This window comes from Lutra lutra, chromosome 16 (genome assembly GCF_902655055.1).
Source record: "Lutra lutra chromosome 16, mLutLut1.2, whole genome shotgun sequence".
Classification (NCBI taxonomy): domain Eukaryota; kingdom Metazoa; phylum Chordata; class Mammalia; order Carnivora; family Mustelidae; genus Lutra; species Lutra lutra.
Window position 1 is genome coordinate 37960904 of NC_062293.1, and position 17931 is coordinate 37978834.

The 17931-nt window shown below is 42.2% G+C and overlaps 1 protein-coding gene, 1 long non-coding RNA gene and 1 other non-coding gene across 4 annotated transcripts; 1 reads left to right on the forward strand and 2 right to left on the reverse strand.

Moving 5' to 3' along the window:
* Window positions 1-6803: 6803 nt before the first annotated feature.
* PEX12 (peroxisomal biogenesis factor 12) lies at window positions 6804-10834 on the forward strand. 2 transcript variants are annotated; one of them, XR_007123504.1, is made up of 4 exons: window positions 6804-7549; window positions 7862-8415; window positions 9220-9684; window positions 9748-10834. XR_007123504.1 is itself a non-coding variant. In XM_047708384.1 (3 exons), the coding sequence occupies exons 1-3, from the start codon at window positions 7424-7426 to the stop codon at window positions 9617-9619; spliced, it is 1080 nt and encodes a 359-aa protein (XP_047564340.1). In that variant the 5' UTR covers window positions 6804-7423; the 3' UTR covers window positions 9620-10834. The 2 variants fall into 2 exon arrangements, 1 of the variants encoding a protein (XP_047564340.1); XM_047708384.1 differs by having other exon boundaries at window positions 9220-10834.
* A 540-nt stretch (window positions 10835-11374) lies between these two features.
* LOC125087745 (uncharacterized) lies at window positions 11375-14241 on the reverse strand. The gene is made up of 2 exons (XR_007123505.1): window positions 13816-14241; window positions 11375-11698 (listed from the first exon to the last, which is right to left on the reverse strand). It is a non-coding gene; the product is annotated as an uncharacterized LOC125087745 (long non-coding RNA).
* LOC125088248 (Z30 small nucleolar RNA) lies at window positions 11821-11917 on the reverse strand. Its single transcript, XR_007123645.1, has one exon. It is a non-coding gene; the product is annotated as a Z30 small nucleolar RNA (small nucleolar RNA).
* Window positions 14242-17931: the final 3690 nt, after the last annotated feature.

Genomic DNA, 17931 nt, shown 5'->3' on the forward strand with positions numbered 1-17931 from the left:
GGAGTTCTCTAAAACCTCTCACATGCAAGGGATTGAAATATCGTTTCTTTTATTAAAAAAAAAAAAAATTAAGGCTCAGCTGATTTCGCAGGCCAGCTCAGGACTGTGGACAATGGTGAGAATGTGACTGGGAAATCACTTAACATGTCCTTAATCTTAGTCTTTTTTTAATTTAATTTATTTATTTGACAGGCAGAGATTACAAGTAGGCAGAGGGGCGGGGGGGGGGGCGCGGGGGGGAAGCAGGCTGAGCAGAGAGCCCGATGCGGGGCTTGAACCCAGAACCCTGGGATCATGACCAGAGCCAAAGGCAGAGGCTTTAACCCACTGAGCCACCCAGGCGCCCTCCTTAATCTTAGTCTTATCTGCGAAATGAATCCAATCATCTCTTTCTGGCTTGTGAAGTTTAAATGGGATAATGTAGGTAAAGCACCTGGCTTATAGGAGTGCTTACACAAAAATAAGTTACATTTGGAAACCAAGACCTAGAAATCTCTGTACCTCTCCCTCACTTTTGTTGTGAACCTAGAACTGCTCTAAAAAGAGTAAGATTTTAATTAAAAAAAAAAATGTGGAGAGCGAGAAAGCCTGGGGCAGAAGTTGAGGAAACCAAAATGCAAAGCGGACTGCAAAGTAGAAAGAAAGAAGGACAAGCAGATGGTTATAATGTTTCAGCATGTTTTTAGAGTTCTATGAAAGTAGGAACTATACCAGTCTGTTCACTCCTCTATCTCTGAGACCTAGCCCCCCCTCCCCAAAATTTGTTGAATGCATAAATGTATTGAGTGGTCAACAATATCAGTTGCTATAGAGAAGAGGAGGAAGGGCTCAAGTGTCCAAGGATTTAGCAACATAAAGGTGTTTGATATCATGGTGCCTGGGTGGCTCAGTCAGTTAAGCTACCAACTCGATTGCAGCCCTGATCATGATAGCAAGGTTGAGATTGAGCCCCACATGGCTCTGCACGGGGCATGGAGTCTGCCTAAGATTCTCTTTGCCCTCCCCCCTGCCTCGGCCCCCCTCCCTCTGAATAAATAAGTAAATAAATAAATAGTCTTTGATGTCATTGATGCGACCATCAGTAAAGATATGAAGACAAAAGCCATGCTGCAGAAGTGTGAGGATGAATGGGAGGCGAGGACATGAAAACAGGAGTTGTAACTTTTAGCTGTAGGATACCTGGGTGGCTCAGTCAGTTAAGCTTCTGCCTTTGGCTCAGGTCATGGTCCCAGAGTCTTGGGATCAAGTCCCAATTCCAGCCCTCTACTCATCTGGGAACCTGCTTCTCCCTGCTTTGCCCTCTGCCTGCCACTCCCCATGCTTGTGCTTGCTCTCTGTCAAATAAATAAAAAATCTTTTTAAAATATGGCTGAAAAGAGTATATAGGATATTTAAGAGAGAAAATAGCAAAGATTTTTTAAAGTTTTTTTTAAGTTTTTAAAGTCATACATTTTCTTTATACTATACTTTCTTTACACTGTACTGTACTATACTACTTTTCTTTATACTATACTATCATCAACCATGAGTTCAATGATTTTTTCTACCCATAAGACTCCTAAAGCTCTATTTCTAACCTTGACTTATTCCCAACTTCACCACCAAATGCTAACCACACTGATGAAAAATTCTGTATTTATTATGGCCCACCCAAATTAAATAAATCATGAGATGAGGGAGGAGGGTGTTGAAAAACCTGGTTCCGGTTAAAACTCCCAGAAATCACAGGTGGATTTTGTAAAAAAAGATCCCACCAGAAAAATCTTTATTAAAGGACTTTGATTCATGTCCTTCTCCTATTCAAAAACTTTTAATAGCTCCTCAATGCCTAGTAAGTCCAAACCTATCCTTCCCTCAGTTTCCCCCATCTCTATGCTCTTTAGTTTTCTCATCTGTAAAATAGGGGAAATAGTAATATTCTATCATGATATTATTATAAGGACAAAGAGAATTGATATATGTAAAGCACTTAGAACTACAACTGCACATAGTATGACTATGCAGCATTTGCTACAGTTGTGATTATCTCAATAAATACACTAAATTGATCAAGCCAGAAACCTGGAGAGTCATTCTTGATTTCTCTCTCCCTTAATGGTCACATCCAAACCATCTCCAAGTTGTCAATCTTCCTTTCAAAGTAAACCTTTAATTCATCCAATCCCCTCTATTTCACCTCATTAATCTAAGCCACTACCTAGTGCCTGGGCTACCAGAAACTTCAACTTTCCTCCCAACTATTATCCATACAGCAGCCAAGTTATTTAACTTATTCTCAAGTGTGTAACATTTTTAAGAAGTGCACACATAATAAATGTAAACTTTGGAAGAATTTTCACAAAGTAAACATAACCACACAAACATTACAGGATCATCTTAAAAATACAAACCTCATCATGATTCTGTTGTATAAATCCTTCAAGGAATTCCCATTGCACTTGAACTAAAATCTAGTCTCCTTCCCATGGCCAGAGTCCTTGCACAGTTTGACCCCTACCTCCCTTAACATTTTATGCCTTTCAGTTACTCTGCATTTCCTCTTTTGCTATCGCAGCCCTCACATATGCCACATTCTTTCCCATCCTAGGGTCTTCACAAATACCACCCCTCCTGACTCATAATCAACAACCCATCCCAATGGTTGGCTCATAATTTGGTCTAATTGTAATCTTCTCCAAAAAGCACTCTGTTTCCCCAGTCTAAAAGGTTCTGCCCTCCTAGCCCACACTGCCACACCATCCCAGCACTTATTCCATTTATAAATTATGTGTTTATTTATTTATTATCTCCCTTTTCAACTAGAGTATAAATTCCATATGTTTTTACCATTTCATACCCAGCACCTAGCGTAATGCCTGACACATTACTCGGTATTTATTAAACAAATGAATGTCCACAGGCAAAGAACTAAAAGTAGCATTTAAGACCTTCCATAATCCACCTAAGCGTATGTTCAACATACTCTGTTATTCCTTTCTGTAGCTCTACAGTTAAACTAAACAATTTGTTCCACCTACATACTCCCTACTGCTCCCTTAGCCTGGAAAGCCCTACCACTACCATGACTTGCCCCAACTGTACTCATTTTTTGAGATCCACCTAATTCACAGAATTTTCTCAGTGGTATCTGTTATGGTACAAGGTACAGAAGGTACCAGGTTACATCACTGTATTAGAAAGCAACTGGCAAAGAGAAGCCGAAATAAAATATAAGGATAGAAACGTTTTTCGCTTTGGTTACATAGGCCAACATAGCTATTTAAGCTAGTTTGTAGTGCCTTATTTCTCCCAGCTGATGGTTATCTCTTCCTCTAAACTCACAACATACTAACCTATCTGATGGCTCTTAATACTGCTTAATATATACATATATATATAATACCTCTTAATATATGTATAAATATATAAAATAATATATATGTATTTTATTATATAATAAAAATCTATATATAAAAATATATACCTCTTAGTACTTTTTTTTAAGATTTTATTTATTTATTTGACAGAGAGAAATCACAAGTAGGCAGAGAAGCAGGCAGAGAGAGGAGGAAGCAGGCTCCCTGCTGAGCAGAAAGCCCGATGTGGGGCTCGAACCCAGGACCTGGGATCATGACCTGAGCCGAAGGCAGCGGCCTAACCCACTGAGCCACCCAGGTGCCCCAATATACCTTTTAATACTTAAGTATACTTTATATGTATCTTATCTTTTAAAACATAAACCTGAGAGTGGGATCTATGCTGTAGATATTTGTTGGCTGTAATAATTGGCATTAATTGGGGGCACTTGGGTGGCTGTCAGTTAAGCGTTCAGCTCTTGATTTTAGCTCAGGTCACGATCTGGGGTGGTAAGATGCAGCCCCGCATGGGGCTCTGTGCTCAGTGAGAAGTCGGCTTGAGATTCTCTTTCCCTCCCCCCTCCCCCCAGCTCTCACACTCTCTAAAATAAATGAAATCTAAAAAAAAAAAAAAAAAAAAAAATTGGCATTAGTTATTTTTTTACTGCTTCTCTTTTTTCTCTTGCAATAATTTCAATTTACTTTTGGGGCATCCTCAAAAGACTATTAATCAAGATGTCTTGCCTTTTTTTTCCCCCTAAGATTTGTTTACTTTAGAGAGAGTGAGCAAGTGTGTGGTGCAGGTGGGGGAGGTGGGGGGGAGGCAGAGAATCCTAAGCAGACTCTACAATGAGCAAGGAACTGGGTACCAACCAATCTTACAACCCTGAGATCATGACCTGAGCTGAAACCAAGAGTCAGACACCTAACTGGCTGAGCCAGCAGGAACCTCAGTCTTGCCCTCTTCTAAGAGTGAAAGAGTGGAGAAGAAATCTGAACCAAGATAGGGCAATAGCCATTTGAATCATAAGTACAGTGACAGAAAGTTGTTGAAGCTCATTCATGCAACACTGCTTGGGTGAGACTACTAATTTTTTTTTTAAGATTTTATTTATTTATTTGGTAGAGATTACAAGTAGTCAGAGAGGCAGGCAGAGAGAGAGAAAGAGAGGAGGAAGCAGGCTCCCCGCTGAGCAGAAAGCCCGATGTCGGGCTCGATCCCAGGACCCTGAGATCATGACCTAAGCCGAAGGCAGAGGCCTCAACCCACTGAGCCACCCAGGCACCCCGAGACTACTAATTCTTGCTGGAGACATCCAATACAACTGTAGTTCCTGTCCTTTTTAGAGATGGCTTTCCTCATTTTGTTAACTACTCCATACACTTCCAAACATTTTTAAAATATTAGTTTGTTTCTTCTGCTTGTAAACAAAGAACCCGAATTGATAGAAACATTTAATTTCCCACTTGTAGTTGATGCTAAGTCTCAACTTCATTCTTTTGTAGTTCAATTAAGTCTGTATATAATAGCTACTATTTGTAACCATGAAACTAATAATACATTATATGTTAATTTAAAAAATCCTCACAACCCTATGATACATTATGGGTACATTATAATTTCCACTTTATAGATGAGATTGAGACCCAGAGAGCTTATGTCAATGCCTGAGGTATAAGCCACAGTAAGTGGGGGCTGAACCAGAATCGAACTTATGTAGTGAAATCTGAAGCCTGGCCTCATATTGTACGACTCTGCGTTGCCTGAATCTTCCTCTTCATCTTCAGCAGGGTCAGTCTGCCAATGCTTGAGGTCTCCAGTGATGGGGGAACTTAGTCTGGTGTCAGCCCCGCCTCTCCTTTCCTAACTTGGTTGTGCCACTCCCAGCCCCTCTGCCACACTGACCTGTGTGAAGTTCTTTGAAGTAGAACTTCACTGTGTCCTTTCCCTATCTGTCCCTCTTTATGGTGCTGCTTTCTCTTCTGAAATGTCCAGCCACTTTGTCTGGCTGGAAAATGCACTTCAAAATCTGGTGTATTCCATGGCCTCTAAAACATCACTGATTTTTAAGATGCACCTTTATTTTATGTTCACCTGAGAAAGAAAAATTCTGCCAGCTAAACTTTGACATAATGCCTTCTTATCGATTGGAACTTTTATTGTTATTAAAGCAGCTCATTAGACAGCGTTTATCGTTTACTACTCGTGTCCCTAGAAAAACATAACAGAAATAAATTGGGTAAGTTAGTCCTAAAAAAAAAAAAAAAAGGCCAACCAAACAACAACAAAAAAGCTATTGTTAGAGCACCTAATACTTGTCAGGTGCTTTATACAGATACAGTATCTCTAGTCCTTGAATTTCTGTAAAGTAAAAGTCTTCCATCAACGTGATTGTCGCTGGCGGGTTATTTGGTAGAGTAAAAAACACGTTTAGAATTGTAAGATTAACTTGCAAGACTTTATTGAAACAAACCCAAACCTTCTTTTTGAGGGTTCTCATTATGCAAACCAATGGTCTTTACGCCATAAGTTAGGCCGTGAATACCTTCTATTCCTAACCACTTAGCTTAGAAGTGGGGAGGGGCTGGACAGGATGAAAAATGGTTGAACTTTAACTCACTGAAATTCAATAAACCCGTATACGCAACTCAAACGAGGCAAAGCTGCACACGATGTAAAAGCATTTTGCAAACCCTAAGGTAAATTAAGTTAATTCTGCAATACAAACAGTGAAAAGTACCATCTGCCAAGCGTCCCCAGTCCATTCTAGCTAGAACACACCAGGATCCCTCCGTCTTAACACGTATTCATCGCCCCGTGACACATCCAAACGTGTACGGCAGCAGGAACCATTTTCATCGAGTGTGCAAGTGCCTAGTTACGCCTGAACACAACTACACCTAGGAGACTGTTAATCTACCAGCTGGAATGGAAAATAATAGTTCCCAGTTCCAACGGACTGCAGGAACCTTTTTCATTCTATCATCTTTTTCATAACTGGCAACAAAGCTAAAGCCTTCTATCCCCAGCTGCGTCGCTCCAAATCCTTCCCGGAAGGGGGCAGAATATAAATTAACTACCGCCCCCGCCGCGCGCACAGAGACCTTCTGTATGTCCATATTCCCTTTTGTTCCCCCACCCCTAACTAAATCGCCCAAGGGAACACAGGCCTCAGAAGCAGGCCCGAACTCTTGGCTCCCGGCGCCAGGTGTCCCCGCAGAGCCCCGAACACCTTGCCGAAAAGACCTCTGCAGAGGGAGATTCAGAGCTGTGGCTTCCCACTGAGAATGCGAAACAAGATCAGCTTAAAAAAATAAATAAATAAACAAATAACACAAACGCACAGAGAATTAACTTTTAGCCCCCAAGTGAATTCTTTTAATTTCAGCACGAGCGGAAGCGGAAGTCGTGGAGGGATCATAGAGTTTGCTACTTCCGGTTCCTGGGCTACGTTCCAGGCTAGAGCGCCTCTCCACCATCAGCCATCCCAATCGCCGGCCCCTTCTATTTCGGGTGCGGCTTCTGTCAGAGCGGAGGCCTGTCTTCAAACGTGGCGTCTTGGGTCCTTAGGGCCTCGCCCGCGGTCCGCGCACAAGGACCGGCGCGAGCACTTTGCGGCCAACAACTGGAGCCAGCCCTCGCGTACCGGGTCCGCACTAGCACCTCTAACCCTTCAGAGCTGGCTGGCTTTTAAGCCCTCGCGATTGAGAGCCCTTGATTCGCAGCCTCCAGGACTGCAGCTCTACAAGAGAGCACCCCTTCGGCCATACCTGTATACCATAGGCGTGCTTTGCCCTGTGAGGTGCAGCATTTGACAAGTCACCCCTACCCCCACGTTACCACTTCCACCTCAATATCTGCCACGTCTGCCTTAATTTCGTTCTTAACCTCCTTGATTTGAGACCCCTCCCCCTCTCTACCTCCAGAAGAGGTCTTCCTCCTACCCCCAGTTCTGTAAAAAAGAGGAGTTTTGGGTCTCTTGCAGAAAGATTATCTTTAAGACTGAGCACCCGTTTGATAACTAAAAAAAGTTCATGCTTGCTAAAGAGTTTGTGGGCAAGGCGAAACCCAGTGCACATAAGAAACTATGGCTGAGCACGGGGCTCACATCACAACTGCTTCTGTGGTGGATGACCAGCCATCCATCTTTGAGGTGGTAGCACAGGACAGTTTAATGACAGCAGTGAGACCTGCTCTTCAGCATGTGGTCAAGGTAAGATATTGATTCTCTGAAAGGTTTTAGGGACGACTGGGTGAAAACCAAACAGTTTACTTGGTTGTCTAGGTTTTGAAATTGCCAATTAGCATGTAATTCATATCCTGTGGTTTAATGGTTCTTGAGTCCCTGTTATGTGTAGAGCCCTGTACTGAATACCTAGCACTTCAGAGAGGATAGGGCAGATCCCCAAAAGAAGTGACTTGTTTAAGCCCCAAGTATCAGAATTTAGAGGAAAAAAAGGAAATGTGAATACAACACATAGTAATTGTGAAATGGAATGAAATTCATTTATTAATTTACTTTTAGGTTCTCGCAGAATCAAATCCTGCCCACTATGGCTTCTTTTGGAGGTGGTTTGATGAAATCTTCGCCCTGCTAGATCTTCTGCTCCAGCAGCATTATCTGTCTAAAACCAGTGCCTCATTTTCTGAAAATTTTTATGGCTTAAAGCGCATTGTAATGGGGGACACACACAAGCCTGAGAGACTGGCCAGTGCTGGTCTCCCAAAGCGGCAGCTATGGAAGTCAATTATGTTCCTGGTTCTTCTTCCCTACCTGAAAGTGAAGCTGGAGAAGCTTGTTTCTAGCCTGAGGGAAGAGGATGAATATTCTATCCATCCCCCTTCTTCCCGCTGGAAACAGTTTTATAGAGCCTTCCTGGCAGCCTACCCATTTGTTAACATGGCATGGGAAGGCTGGTTTTTTGTACAACAACTTCGATACATCTTGGGAAAGTCTCAGCATCACTCACCGTTGCTGAGGCTGGCTGGAGTTCGGCTCGGTCGACTTACAGTTCAAGATATAAGAGCTCTGGAGCACAAAGCAGCTGAAGCCAGCCTAATGCCGCGACCAGCCAGGAGGTAAGGCTTTAACATTTCCCCAAACTTTTCACGAAGAAGTTCTAAAATCTTAACCTAATTTTATGAAACTCACCTTCCTCAGTCCACTTTGAGGTATTTCATAAATCAGAGAAAAATTCTTGTGTCCATACAAGAGTTGCCCTCCTGGTAACCTTCCTTAGCACACTAGCTACATTTTTATGTATGCTTGCTGTGTGCCAGGCCCTGTGCTAGCTGTTCGCTTCACGTACATTATCTCAATCCTCCTGACAACTTAATGAAATAAATTCATTACCTCGTTTAAGACCCAAGGAAACTAAGACCTCATAGCCAAGTACCTTGCCAAGGCCACATAGCTAGAAGGTGGCAGAACTGAGATTCAAGCCAGATCAACAGTTCTCAAGACTGTGCTCTTAATCACAATGCCACTGTTTCTAGTTAGTATTTATGTTCTCCTACAACTTCAAATATACAGTCCTCGATATTGCTAAGTTATTTCTTTTTCTTGATATACTATCTTATACACACACACACATCTATATAACCAATGTCTTACCAATTTCTTTCTCAAAACAGAAAAACAAAACCCTAGTCATTAAATACAAAGTTTAGTTCCTATACTCCCCAAACACTGGAGGTCAGAAACAGGAAATAATTTCGAATGGATACTAGAGGAGACGGTGCCAATCTAGCAACTACTCAAAATCCAAACTGAACCAGTGATTCTGATGAAAAGTATAAGAGGTATATTTATATTAGTCATTCTGTGATCAAACCTAAGTAAACAGTTTCTCCTTTTGCCTCTTTGTTCTATTCTGCTACCAGTGTTGGTGAGAAGATAAAGTCAGCTCTGAAGAAAGTCTTGGGAGGTGCGGCCTTATCCCTCTCTACTGGCCTTTCTGTGGGAGTATTCTTTCTGCAGTTCCTTGAGTGGTGGTACTCATCTGAAAATCAAGAAACTATCAAATCACTGACTGCCCTGCCTACTCCACCACCACCTGTACACCTAGACTACAATTCTGATTCTCCTCTGTTACCCAAAATGAAGACTGTGTGCCCCCTGTGTCGCAAAACCCGGGTAAATGATACTGTTCTTGCCACCTCTGGCTATGTGTTTTGTTATCGCTGTGTATTTAATTATGTGAGGAGTCACCAAGCTTGTCCCATAACAGGTTATCCAACAGAAGTACAACATCTAATTAAACTGTATTCCCCCGAAAACTGAAAAGGGATTAGCATTTTATTTCACAACAAAATTATTGCACCATAAGGCTGAGAAACTGATTTTCAGTTTCAGTACATAGCACTGTTTGAATTGTATGAAAACTGAGTTGTATGAAAACTGATTTTCAGTTTCAGTACACAGCATTGTTTGATTCTTCTCATCCTCAATTCATAATTACATGAACTTTTCACCACTAGAGTTGACCCCTGAATGACGTGTATTAATGGTGCCAACATGACCCCCCCAAGTAGAAAATTAATGTATAACTTTGACTCCCCCAAAATGTAACTACTAATAGCCTACTATTGACCAGAAGCCTTACTGCTAATAGAAACAATTAACACATTCTGTATATTAGATATATTACATATTGTATACTTGCAGTAAAGTAAGATAAAGAAAATACTTAAAACATAACAGAAATACATTTATACTGTAAAAAATCCACATATAAGTGGACCCACACAATTCAAATCTGTGTTCAAAGGTCAATTTATGGATTTCTTTAAAAGGATATATCCATTGATCTAACCTTTTAACCAGCTCTCTAGACTCCCACTTAGAGTTTAGCAAGCTGGCTAGAATAATAAATCAGGATTGACAGGGGACATGAAGGTCAGTGTAGAGGAAGTGGATGAAAGAGGATAGTACAGAAGCTTTTCCTTAAAGAACAAGAGGTATAAAATCTCAGGAGAAACCCAAAATAGACCTCATAAAGTGGGTAATAGGGAAGCAGGCCTTTTCTTGAGAAACGAAAGCATTTATCCACCCTGAGAAAAAGATTTTATCAGTTTGCAAACAATGTGAAATGTTGACCTGCTCTTCACAGAAATACTTGGAGACACTTGAGAAAAACAAAGCACCTTCCATATACTGTGACCCACTTTAAGTAGCATATGCTACAGTGTAATCAAGTAAGATTCCTTTATGAGCCATACATATCTTTTCTTGGGGAACTAGTTAAAGAAAAATAGGGGTTGAGCATATACACAGAGCTGTCTAAAGATTTCAGTGTGATGAAAGCAAAATGAATAAGCAATCAAAAGATGACGTAACATACTGATTTAACTATGATTGTGCAAAAGAACCTTTTAATAAGCTCTTTCTTCTTGCTGTTAAGAGTTTGCTAAACGGGCACGAGTTACTCTGGCTATTACTAAGTTTCTATGAAACGCTTAAGTAAATTTTAAAAATAAATGTTTTTGGCAAAGAGTCGTTCCAAGTAGTCATAATTATTTGGAATCTTAAAGCTCACTTGAGGTGGGGACGCCTGGGTGGCTCAGTCGCTTAAGTGGCCTCCAACTCTTGGTTTGGGTTCAGATCATGATCTCAGGATAGTGAGATCAAGCCACATAGTGGGCCCTGCAGCTCAGCATGGAGTCAGTTTGGGATTCTCTCTCCCTCTCCCTTTGTCCCCTCCCCGGCTTACCTTACGTGTGTGCCTGCACATGCGTTCTCCCTCTCTCGCTCTCAAATAAATATTAAAATTACTCAAGGTATTTAAAGTACATTTTTCATTCAGACCACCTGTGACTTTGAAGTATTTTTGTATTGACATTTTGCTTTTTTTTGCTAATCCAATACTTGGGAGAAAAAACCTCTACTACAACAGCAAGAATTCAGCTTTGTGTGAAATACCCTGTATTAGAGATACCATAGAAACACTTGAGTTATGTAGTAAAATTCATGCCACTGGATTTTCGGGTTGGTGAAAATATACGGGTAGAGGAAGGATGAAAATAATTTAAGCATCTCTGCTGAGGTAAGTGTTTTCTAATATTTCAATTCATTTAGCAATTCAAAGCACATTTTCTGATAGCATGAAGTTGATCAAATTAAATTTTGAAATGGAATAACATGGATTTGAAAATATTAACATTTTTCTGTATCATAAGAAAAATGTAATGGATATTTGTTAAAGTTCTTGTTAAATTGCAAGGTTTTACCAAAACAAACACCAGAGCTAATTAAACAAACATTTTTAATACAGTAATAAATCAATAAGGCTGAACCAGATTCAGGATTGAAAATAATGTAGTCTTCCACGAAGATATTCAAAGCCAGATTCTTCACCTCAACCTAAGAAGGAAAAGATGAAAGTGTCAGCAATCCAAGAGTATCCAAGGAACACTCTTATACATAATAAAATCAGTATCCAAATAGAAAAGAACATTCCAATGTGGAAAAACCACAACCAGAATCAGCTCAGAGAGAAGATTAAAGAATCATACCCTGGTCAGAGCCAACACTGAGGCAATGGCAATACCAGGTCAGACTATACTTCACTCATCATCGCATCATTGTATTTCACATCTTTTTATACCTAAGAGCAGCCCATTCTTTTTTTCGCATCCAAGAAGACTTGGGTTAACCTATGAAAAAATAAAGGCTTCTATATAGTTAAGTTTCAATCAACCACAGGCTTTTAATAAATATGTTCCACTATGCTTGCTTTACAGATTCTGCTGTACAAAAAAAATGCAAACTTGAAGAAGTTTTGGTTTTGAGGAGCTTTTTTGTTTTTGAAATATAGGCATGGAGAAGCATTTTTGGTTCAAAAACTTTTTTTTTAATGAGTCCAAACCCATGCATGATAAAATTCCAGGGACATCTGTGAAGGGATTTACAGTCTAATTCTAAAGCAAAAGCTTTAGGAAAGATCTTCGACTAAATTCCATTATAAAGTACCCTTCTGTTCATTTAATGTAAAAATATGATTTACAATTCTGCTGCCAACAAAGATAAAAAGTATAGTCATAAAGTTTTTATATTGAAATCTTCTATCTTAAGAATGCTAAACCCCGAGAGACTATGTTTTGCCAAAGGTCCACAGCAAATTAACTGACAGTAGAGCTGAAAGAGAACAAAGGTCTGATTATCAGATTTATATTTTTTCACTACGAACTAATCTGAGGTTTAATGTCAATTTTCTTCAGGCCATGGGCAAGATAAAAGAAGCAATGCAGGGGCTCCTGGGTGGCTCAGTCAGTGGATCGTGGGACTCTTGATTTTAGGATTTTGAGTTTGAGCCCCACATTGGGTGTGGAGATTACATAAAATCTTTAAAAAAAAAAAAAAAGCAATGCAAAGTCTAGGTAATTCACAACCTGAATAATCAATTTCTGAATAAGAAGGCTGACTGCATTTCATTTATTCTAAATGACACCTTCTGGTGGTATGCTATCAAAGACATGGAAAAGTACTTGGATCACCATGTCACCCCCCCCCCCCCCCCCCCCCCCCCCCGCCCAGCCTACAGTATCGAAGTTACCATTCTGGAGACAGCGCATGCTTCCTTCAGCCATCTATAAATGTCAATAGACTGAGGGGCGCCTGGGTGGCTCAGTGGGTTAAAGCCTCTACCTTCGGCTCTGGCCCTGATCCCAGCGTAACTGGATCGAGTCCAGCACTGGGCTCTCTGCTCAGCAGGGAGCCTGCTTCCCTTCCTCTCTCTGCCTACTTGTGATCTCTGTCTGTCAAATAAATAAATAAAATCTTTAAAAAAAAAAGTCAATAGATTGATACTCCTTAGTTTAAAACTGGCAGCTGTTGGTCTGTGTTGGCCATTCAGCAACTAAACTCCATTAAAAGAGAGAAATTAACAAAGCGCCTGTTTTACAGGGGTTATTCTTGAGCCTTTAGCTCATCATCCTCTGCAGGTGAAGTACGTGTTAAAAATGAGGAAAGCAGAGGCTGAGAGAACTTTGTCTACAAGCATGCAACTTGGGAGCAGAGCTCCAAGTGAGCTCCCACCATACCCAGCCAGCACACGTCCCTAATTCTCTTCCTCAGCACACTTTGCTCCATCTGGAGTGCCTCCCTCAGCCCCTGCAATCTGGAGAACGCCTAATTACAGTTTTAAAACCTTACTCAAACGTCACCTTCTCAGTAAAGTGGTCTCCAACCCTCAATCATCCTCTCTTCTGCCTCCACAGCACTTCTCCCACCACAGCACGCATCACATCACTTACTCACCCATGCACATCCCCGTCTATCCCACGAGCCCCCTGTCAGAGTTCGCAAAGAACCAGGGCAGCGTCTTACCGGCCTTTGCATCCATTACACTCAGAACGGTGTCTGGTACATAGGACGAGGATCAATAAATGAACGTTTAATTCAGTCAGTGGGCAACCCCCACCAAAACCATAAGCTCCTCGATTATAAAAGCAACAGCCCAATATATAAAGCCAACTTACCTCCAACATTGCAGGTGGGTAAGGAACATACCTCAAGCATCCCTAAGCCCTCCCTCCCCCAGCTTCTACCTCAAGGCTCTCTCCACGATGCCTGGCGCAGAACAACGAGTGCTCACATACAGTGGGACCCTCGACCAAACAATGAAAATAAAGCCCAACGTTCCCAACTTCTGCAAAGACTGAGAGGAACCGTCCTTGCGGAGAAATGCGAGAAAGACCGAAGCCAGGGCTCAAACCAAAGTCCCAGACAGGAGTCCGCAACCCGCTTTCTGAACTCCTCAAGCTCCTACGCCCTAACTCGGGAGACCTGCAGAGACTAAAAGCAGCCGACCCTCGGCCTTTCGGTGGATGGCTAAATCCAGTCCCGGTCCCGCTCCCTGCTTCCCGCTTCTCGCCGGCCTCAGCCTCGCTGCCGTGCGGGCGTCCCCTAGCCCAGTAAAGCCCTCGCGGAGCAACCAATCTTACGGCCGCCAGTGGGTCACGTGGGACAGCCAATCGGAAGGCGAGGTGAACACCTGGGGGGGCGGAGCGGGCCGAAAGGCGGAAGCGCCTGCTGGGAGGCTCTTTCCTGTGGGTTGTTCGAGTGCAAGCTAACGCGTTTCTAGGGTCTGAGTGATTCCTACCTTCCTTCCAACTCCCTCCTTTGGACTTTGGGACGTGCCTTGCTTCATAACTGCAAAGGGCATCTGAGAGAATTGTGCTTTGGATTTCCGGGAAAAATGACCGATTCGGACAGTGACCCAGCAGGAATTACTGCGCATGTCCGATTTCCGCGGGAGGGCTCTGGTTTGGGGAGGGCAGTGGGGGGATATGTGCCTTTTGGTTCTGGAACACTCTGGCTGGCCGGGCGCGTGGACGCTTCCTCAATAAGTTGGAGGTGCCCCAAGAAAAGTGCAGCCAAATATCAAAGAAATGTGCAGGGAAGACTTCCTGGGAGAGGTGGCATTTGATCTGAGTCTTTTTTTTTTTTTTTAAAGACTTTATTTATTTATCTGACAGAGAGAGATCACAAGTAGGCAGAGAGGCAGGCCGAGAGAGAGGAGGAAGCAGGCTCCCTGCTGAGCAGAGAGTCCGATGCGGGGCTCTATCCCAGGACCCTGAGATCATGACCTGAGCCGAAGGCAGCGGCTTAACCCACTGAGCCACCCAGGCGCCCCTGATCTGAGTCTTGAAAGATGGATAGATTTTTAAAAATCAGGAGATTCTGGGGCGCCTGGGTGGCTCAGTGGGTTAAGCCGCTGCCTTCGGCTCAGGTCATGATCCCAGGTCCTGGGTTCGAGCCCCACATCGGGCTTTCTGCTCAGCAGGGAGCCTGCTTCCTCCTCTCTCTCTGCCTGCCTCTCTGCTTACTTGTGATTTCTCTCTGTCAGATAAATAAATAAAATCTTTAAAAAAAATCAGGAGATTCTGGGAGAAGGAATAATTTAACGCCTGAATTAAGTGAGAAAGCTTGGGGAACTTAAATTTAGGTAAAGTCGAAAAAGTAGAGTGTTTCAAAAAAAATCGGTGAGTTAGAAACACCAGGAAGAAACTTGACAATGTATATGTCCTCTAGCATCAAAGACAACAAAAACCCAAAAATGCCTGGGGCACAACCCAGATATTTTGGGATTGGAGCCCAGGGAATTGTATTTTTAAGAGGTGCCCCATGGAGGATTCTGATTCACACCGAAGTTTGAGGACCACTATTAGTGCTAAAGAAAGGGGGCGGTAGGAGATTGAGCAGACAAATCAAGACTTTGTCAAGGATGGTGGCTTGCTGGCTGTGCAGATTACTCTGGAGGTAGTGGGAGATTTGAAGATTTCAAAGTCAGAGGAGATCGGTGATCAGAGCTTACTTAAGAAAACTATATGCACCTGTGTTTTTAAATCCATCAAAGGAAGGGGCACCTGGGTGGCTCAGTCCTTAAGCATCTGCCTTCAGCTCAGGTCATGATCCCAGGGTTCTGGAATCAAGGCCCGAATCCCATCTGTCTCCCCACTCTGCCGGAAGGCTTCTTCTCCCTCTCCCACTCCCCTTGCTTGTGTTCCCTCTCTCCTGTGTCTCTCTCTGTCAGATAAATAAATAAAATCTTATTATCGCTTCTTGGCCTTTTGGCTAAGATCAAGTGTAAAATCTTAAAAAAAAAAAAAAAGATCAAAGGAAGGCAAAGTGAAAGAAGGGGAGCTATTGCAAGTGATTGCAATGGTCTAGGTGAAAGCTAACAGCCTAAATTAGGATTGTGGCAGTAGAAATGGAGAGGTGGCATATGAAAGGCAGGTGAGGAATGTGATGAGTGTCAGGGATGGGTAGAAGGTGTCAACGTAAATAAAGAGGAAAACTGAGGCAAGCTTAAAATTGTCAAAAAGATGAGTTTATTTAGCAATAGCATAGGAGTTGCCATTCAAGACATGCAAACTGTAGGAAACAACAGTGAGTTTCTTGAGGGTTTGGGGTTCACTATATATATGGGCAGGGAATGTAAGGAGAGCTCAAAGACTGTTAAAATAAAAAACAAAGGGAGACCAGCTTTGAAAATTCACCAAGCAGACAAAACCAGTCCAGTCATACAAACAAAACTCAATCCAGCTTCTTTTGCAAGATCATCCCCACCTGGGTCATTTTTTGTTCATACCTCTGGAAACCATGAGCAAAACTTCCTAAGGCTGATATGAGACAACCCCTGACCAACTCCCTATCATTGAAGAAAATTCCAATGTCAGCTTTCCGTAAACCACAAATCAATGGGAACTGAGTCTCTCAGTCCTTAAGTTTTATTTTCCTACAGGCGCATGTGTGAGATTCTTCATGTTATATCCTCCAGTTCCATTTTAGATTACAATTCCTTCATAAAGGACATGAAGAAATAAAAGGGAAGGATGAAGAAAAATGGAGTGTTTTCTGTACCAGACCTATTGAGGATTTCCATTGTACTTTAGGGACATGGGAGGTTAGACAGTGAAGATAATGGGTCTTTCTTTGCATGTGCTATTTTTCTCCCTGGTTTCCCCTTTCTTCCTCATTTCTCCCTCTCAACCTGGTACATTCTTACTTGCAGGTTCCAGCCCACATGCCACCTCATTTTTCACGAGCATAGTTATTGTCACTCCTCAGAACACCCAGAGCACACTGTTCATCCGTTGTTAGCTCTCCAGCCTGGTGCTAGGGTATAGTGGCCATACATTCGCGGCTGTTCAAAGAGTTGAATGAGCACATAGAGAACATACAACAGAGTCCTCACCTGATGTTATTCTATATGTCATATTGCAGTGAATTCATACATGTTTTCCTGGTCTAGACTGTGAGCAGGACATGTCTTTCATTCTGGCCAACAGTAACGCTGCATGGCAGTGCTGGTAAATGAGATTTGGAATTAGATCGACAGGGTTTCAAATCCCAGCTGTTACTTACTAGATAGCCTTGAGCTTTAGTTCCCGGAATTCAGTTTCTTCATTTATAAGATAGTGAAAAGAATGCATGTCTTACAAGTTGCTATGAGGACAATTTGAGACAATCAAAATTGCATAGCTGGCCCAAAGAAGGCAATCACTAGATGCCAGTTTTTATTGTGACATGTAACCCCAGAGCATAGCACCACATACAGAACACAGTAAGTGCTTCATAATTGCTTATCAAATGAAAAATGGACATGGTACTGCAGGCACGATGCTAAGCTCTTTAAGTACATCATCTCATCTCATTCTCACAAGAATTGTACAAAGAAGGCACTATTATGATCTCCAATTTGAACAGAAGCCATCTGATGCTTAGATTTACATAACCAATGTCTCACAAAGCTACAGAATGCTAGAGCAAGGATTTCAATATCTTTGGTGCTCAAAAACAAAACAAATAAAAAACAAACAAACGGGGGCACCTGGGTGGCTCAGTGGGTTAAGCCTCTGCCTCAGCTCAGCTCATGATCCCAGGGTCCTGGGATCGAGCCCTGCATCGGGCTCTCTGCTCAGCAGGGAGCCTGCTTCCCCCTCTCTCTTTTTGCCTGCCTCTCTGCCTACTTGTGATCTCTCTCTCTCTCTCTGTCAAATAAATAAATAAAAATCTTAAAAAACAAACAAACAAACAAACAAAACTAACTGAATAAGAGAATGAAGGTTGGGGGTCTTACCCAGAGTCAG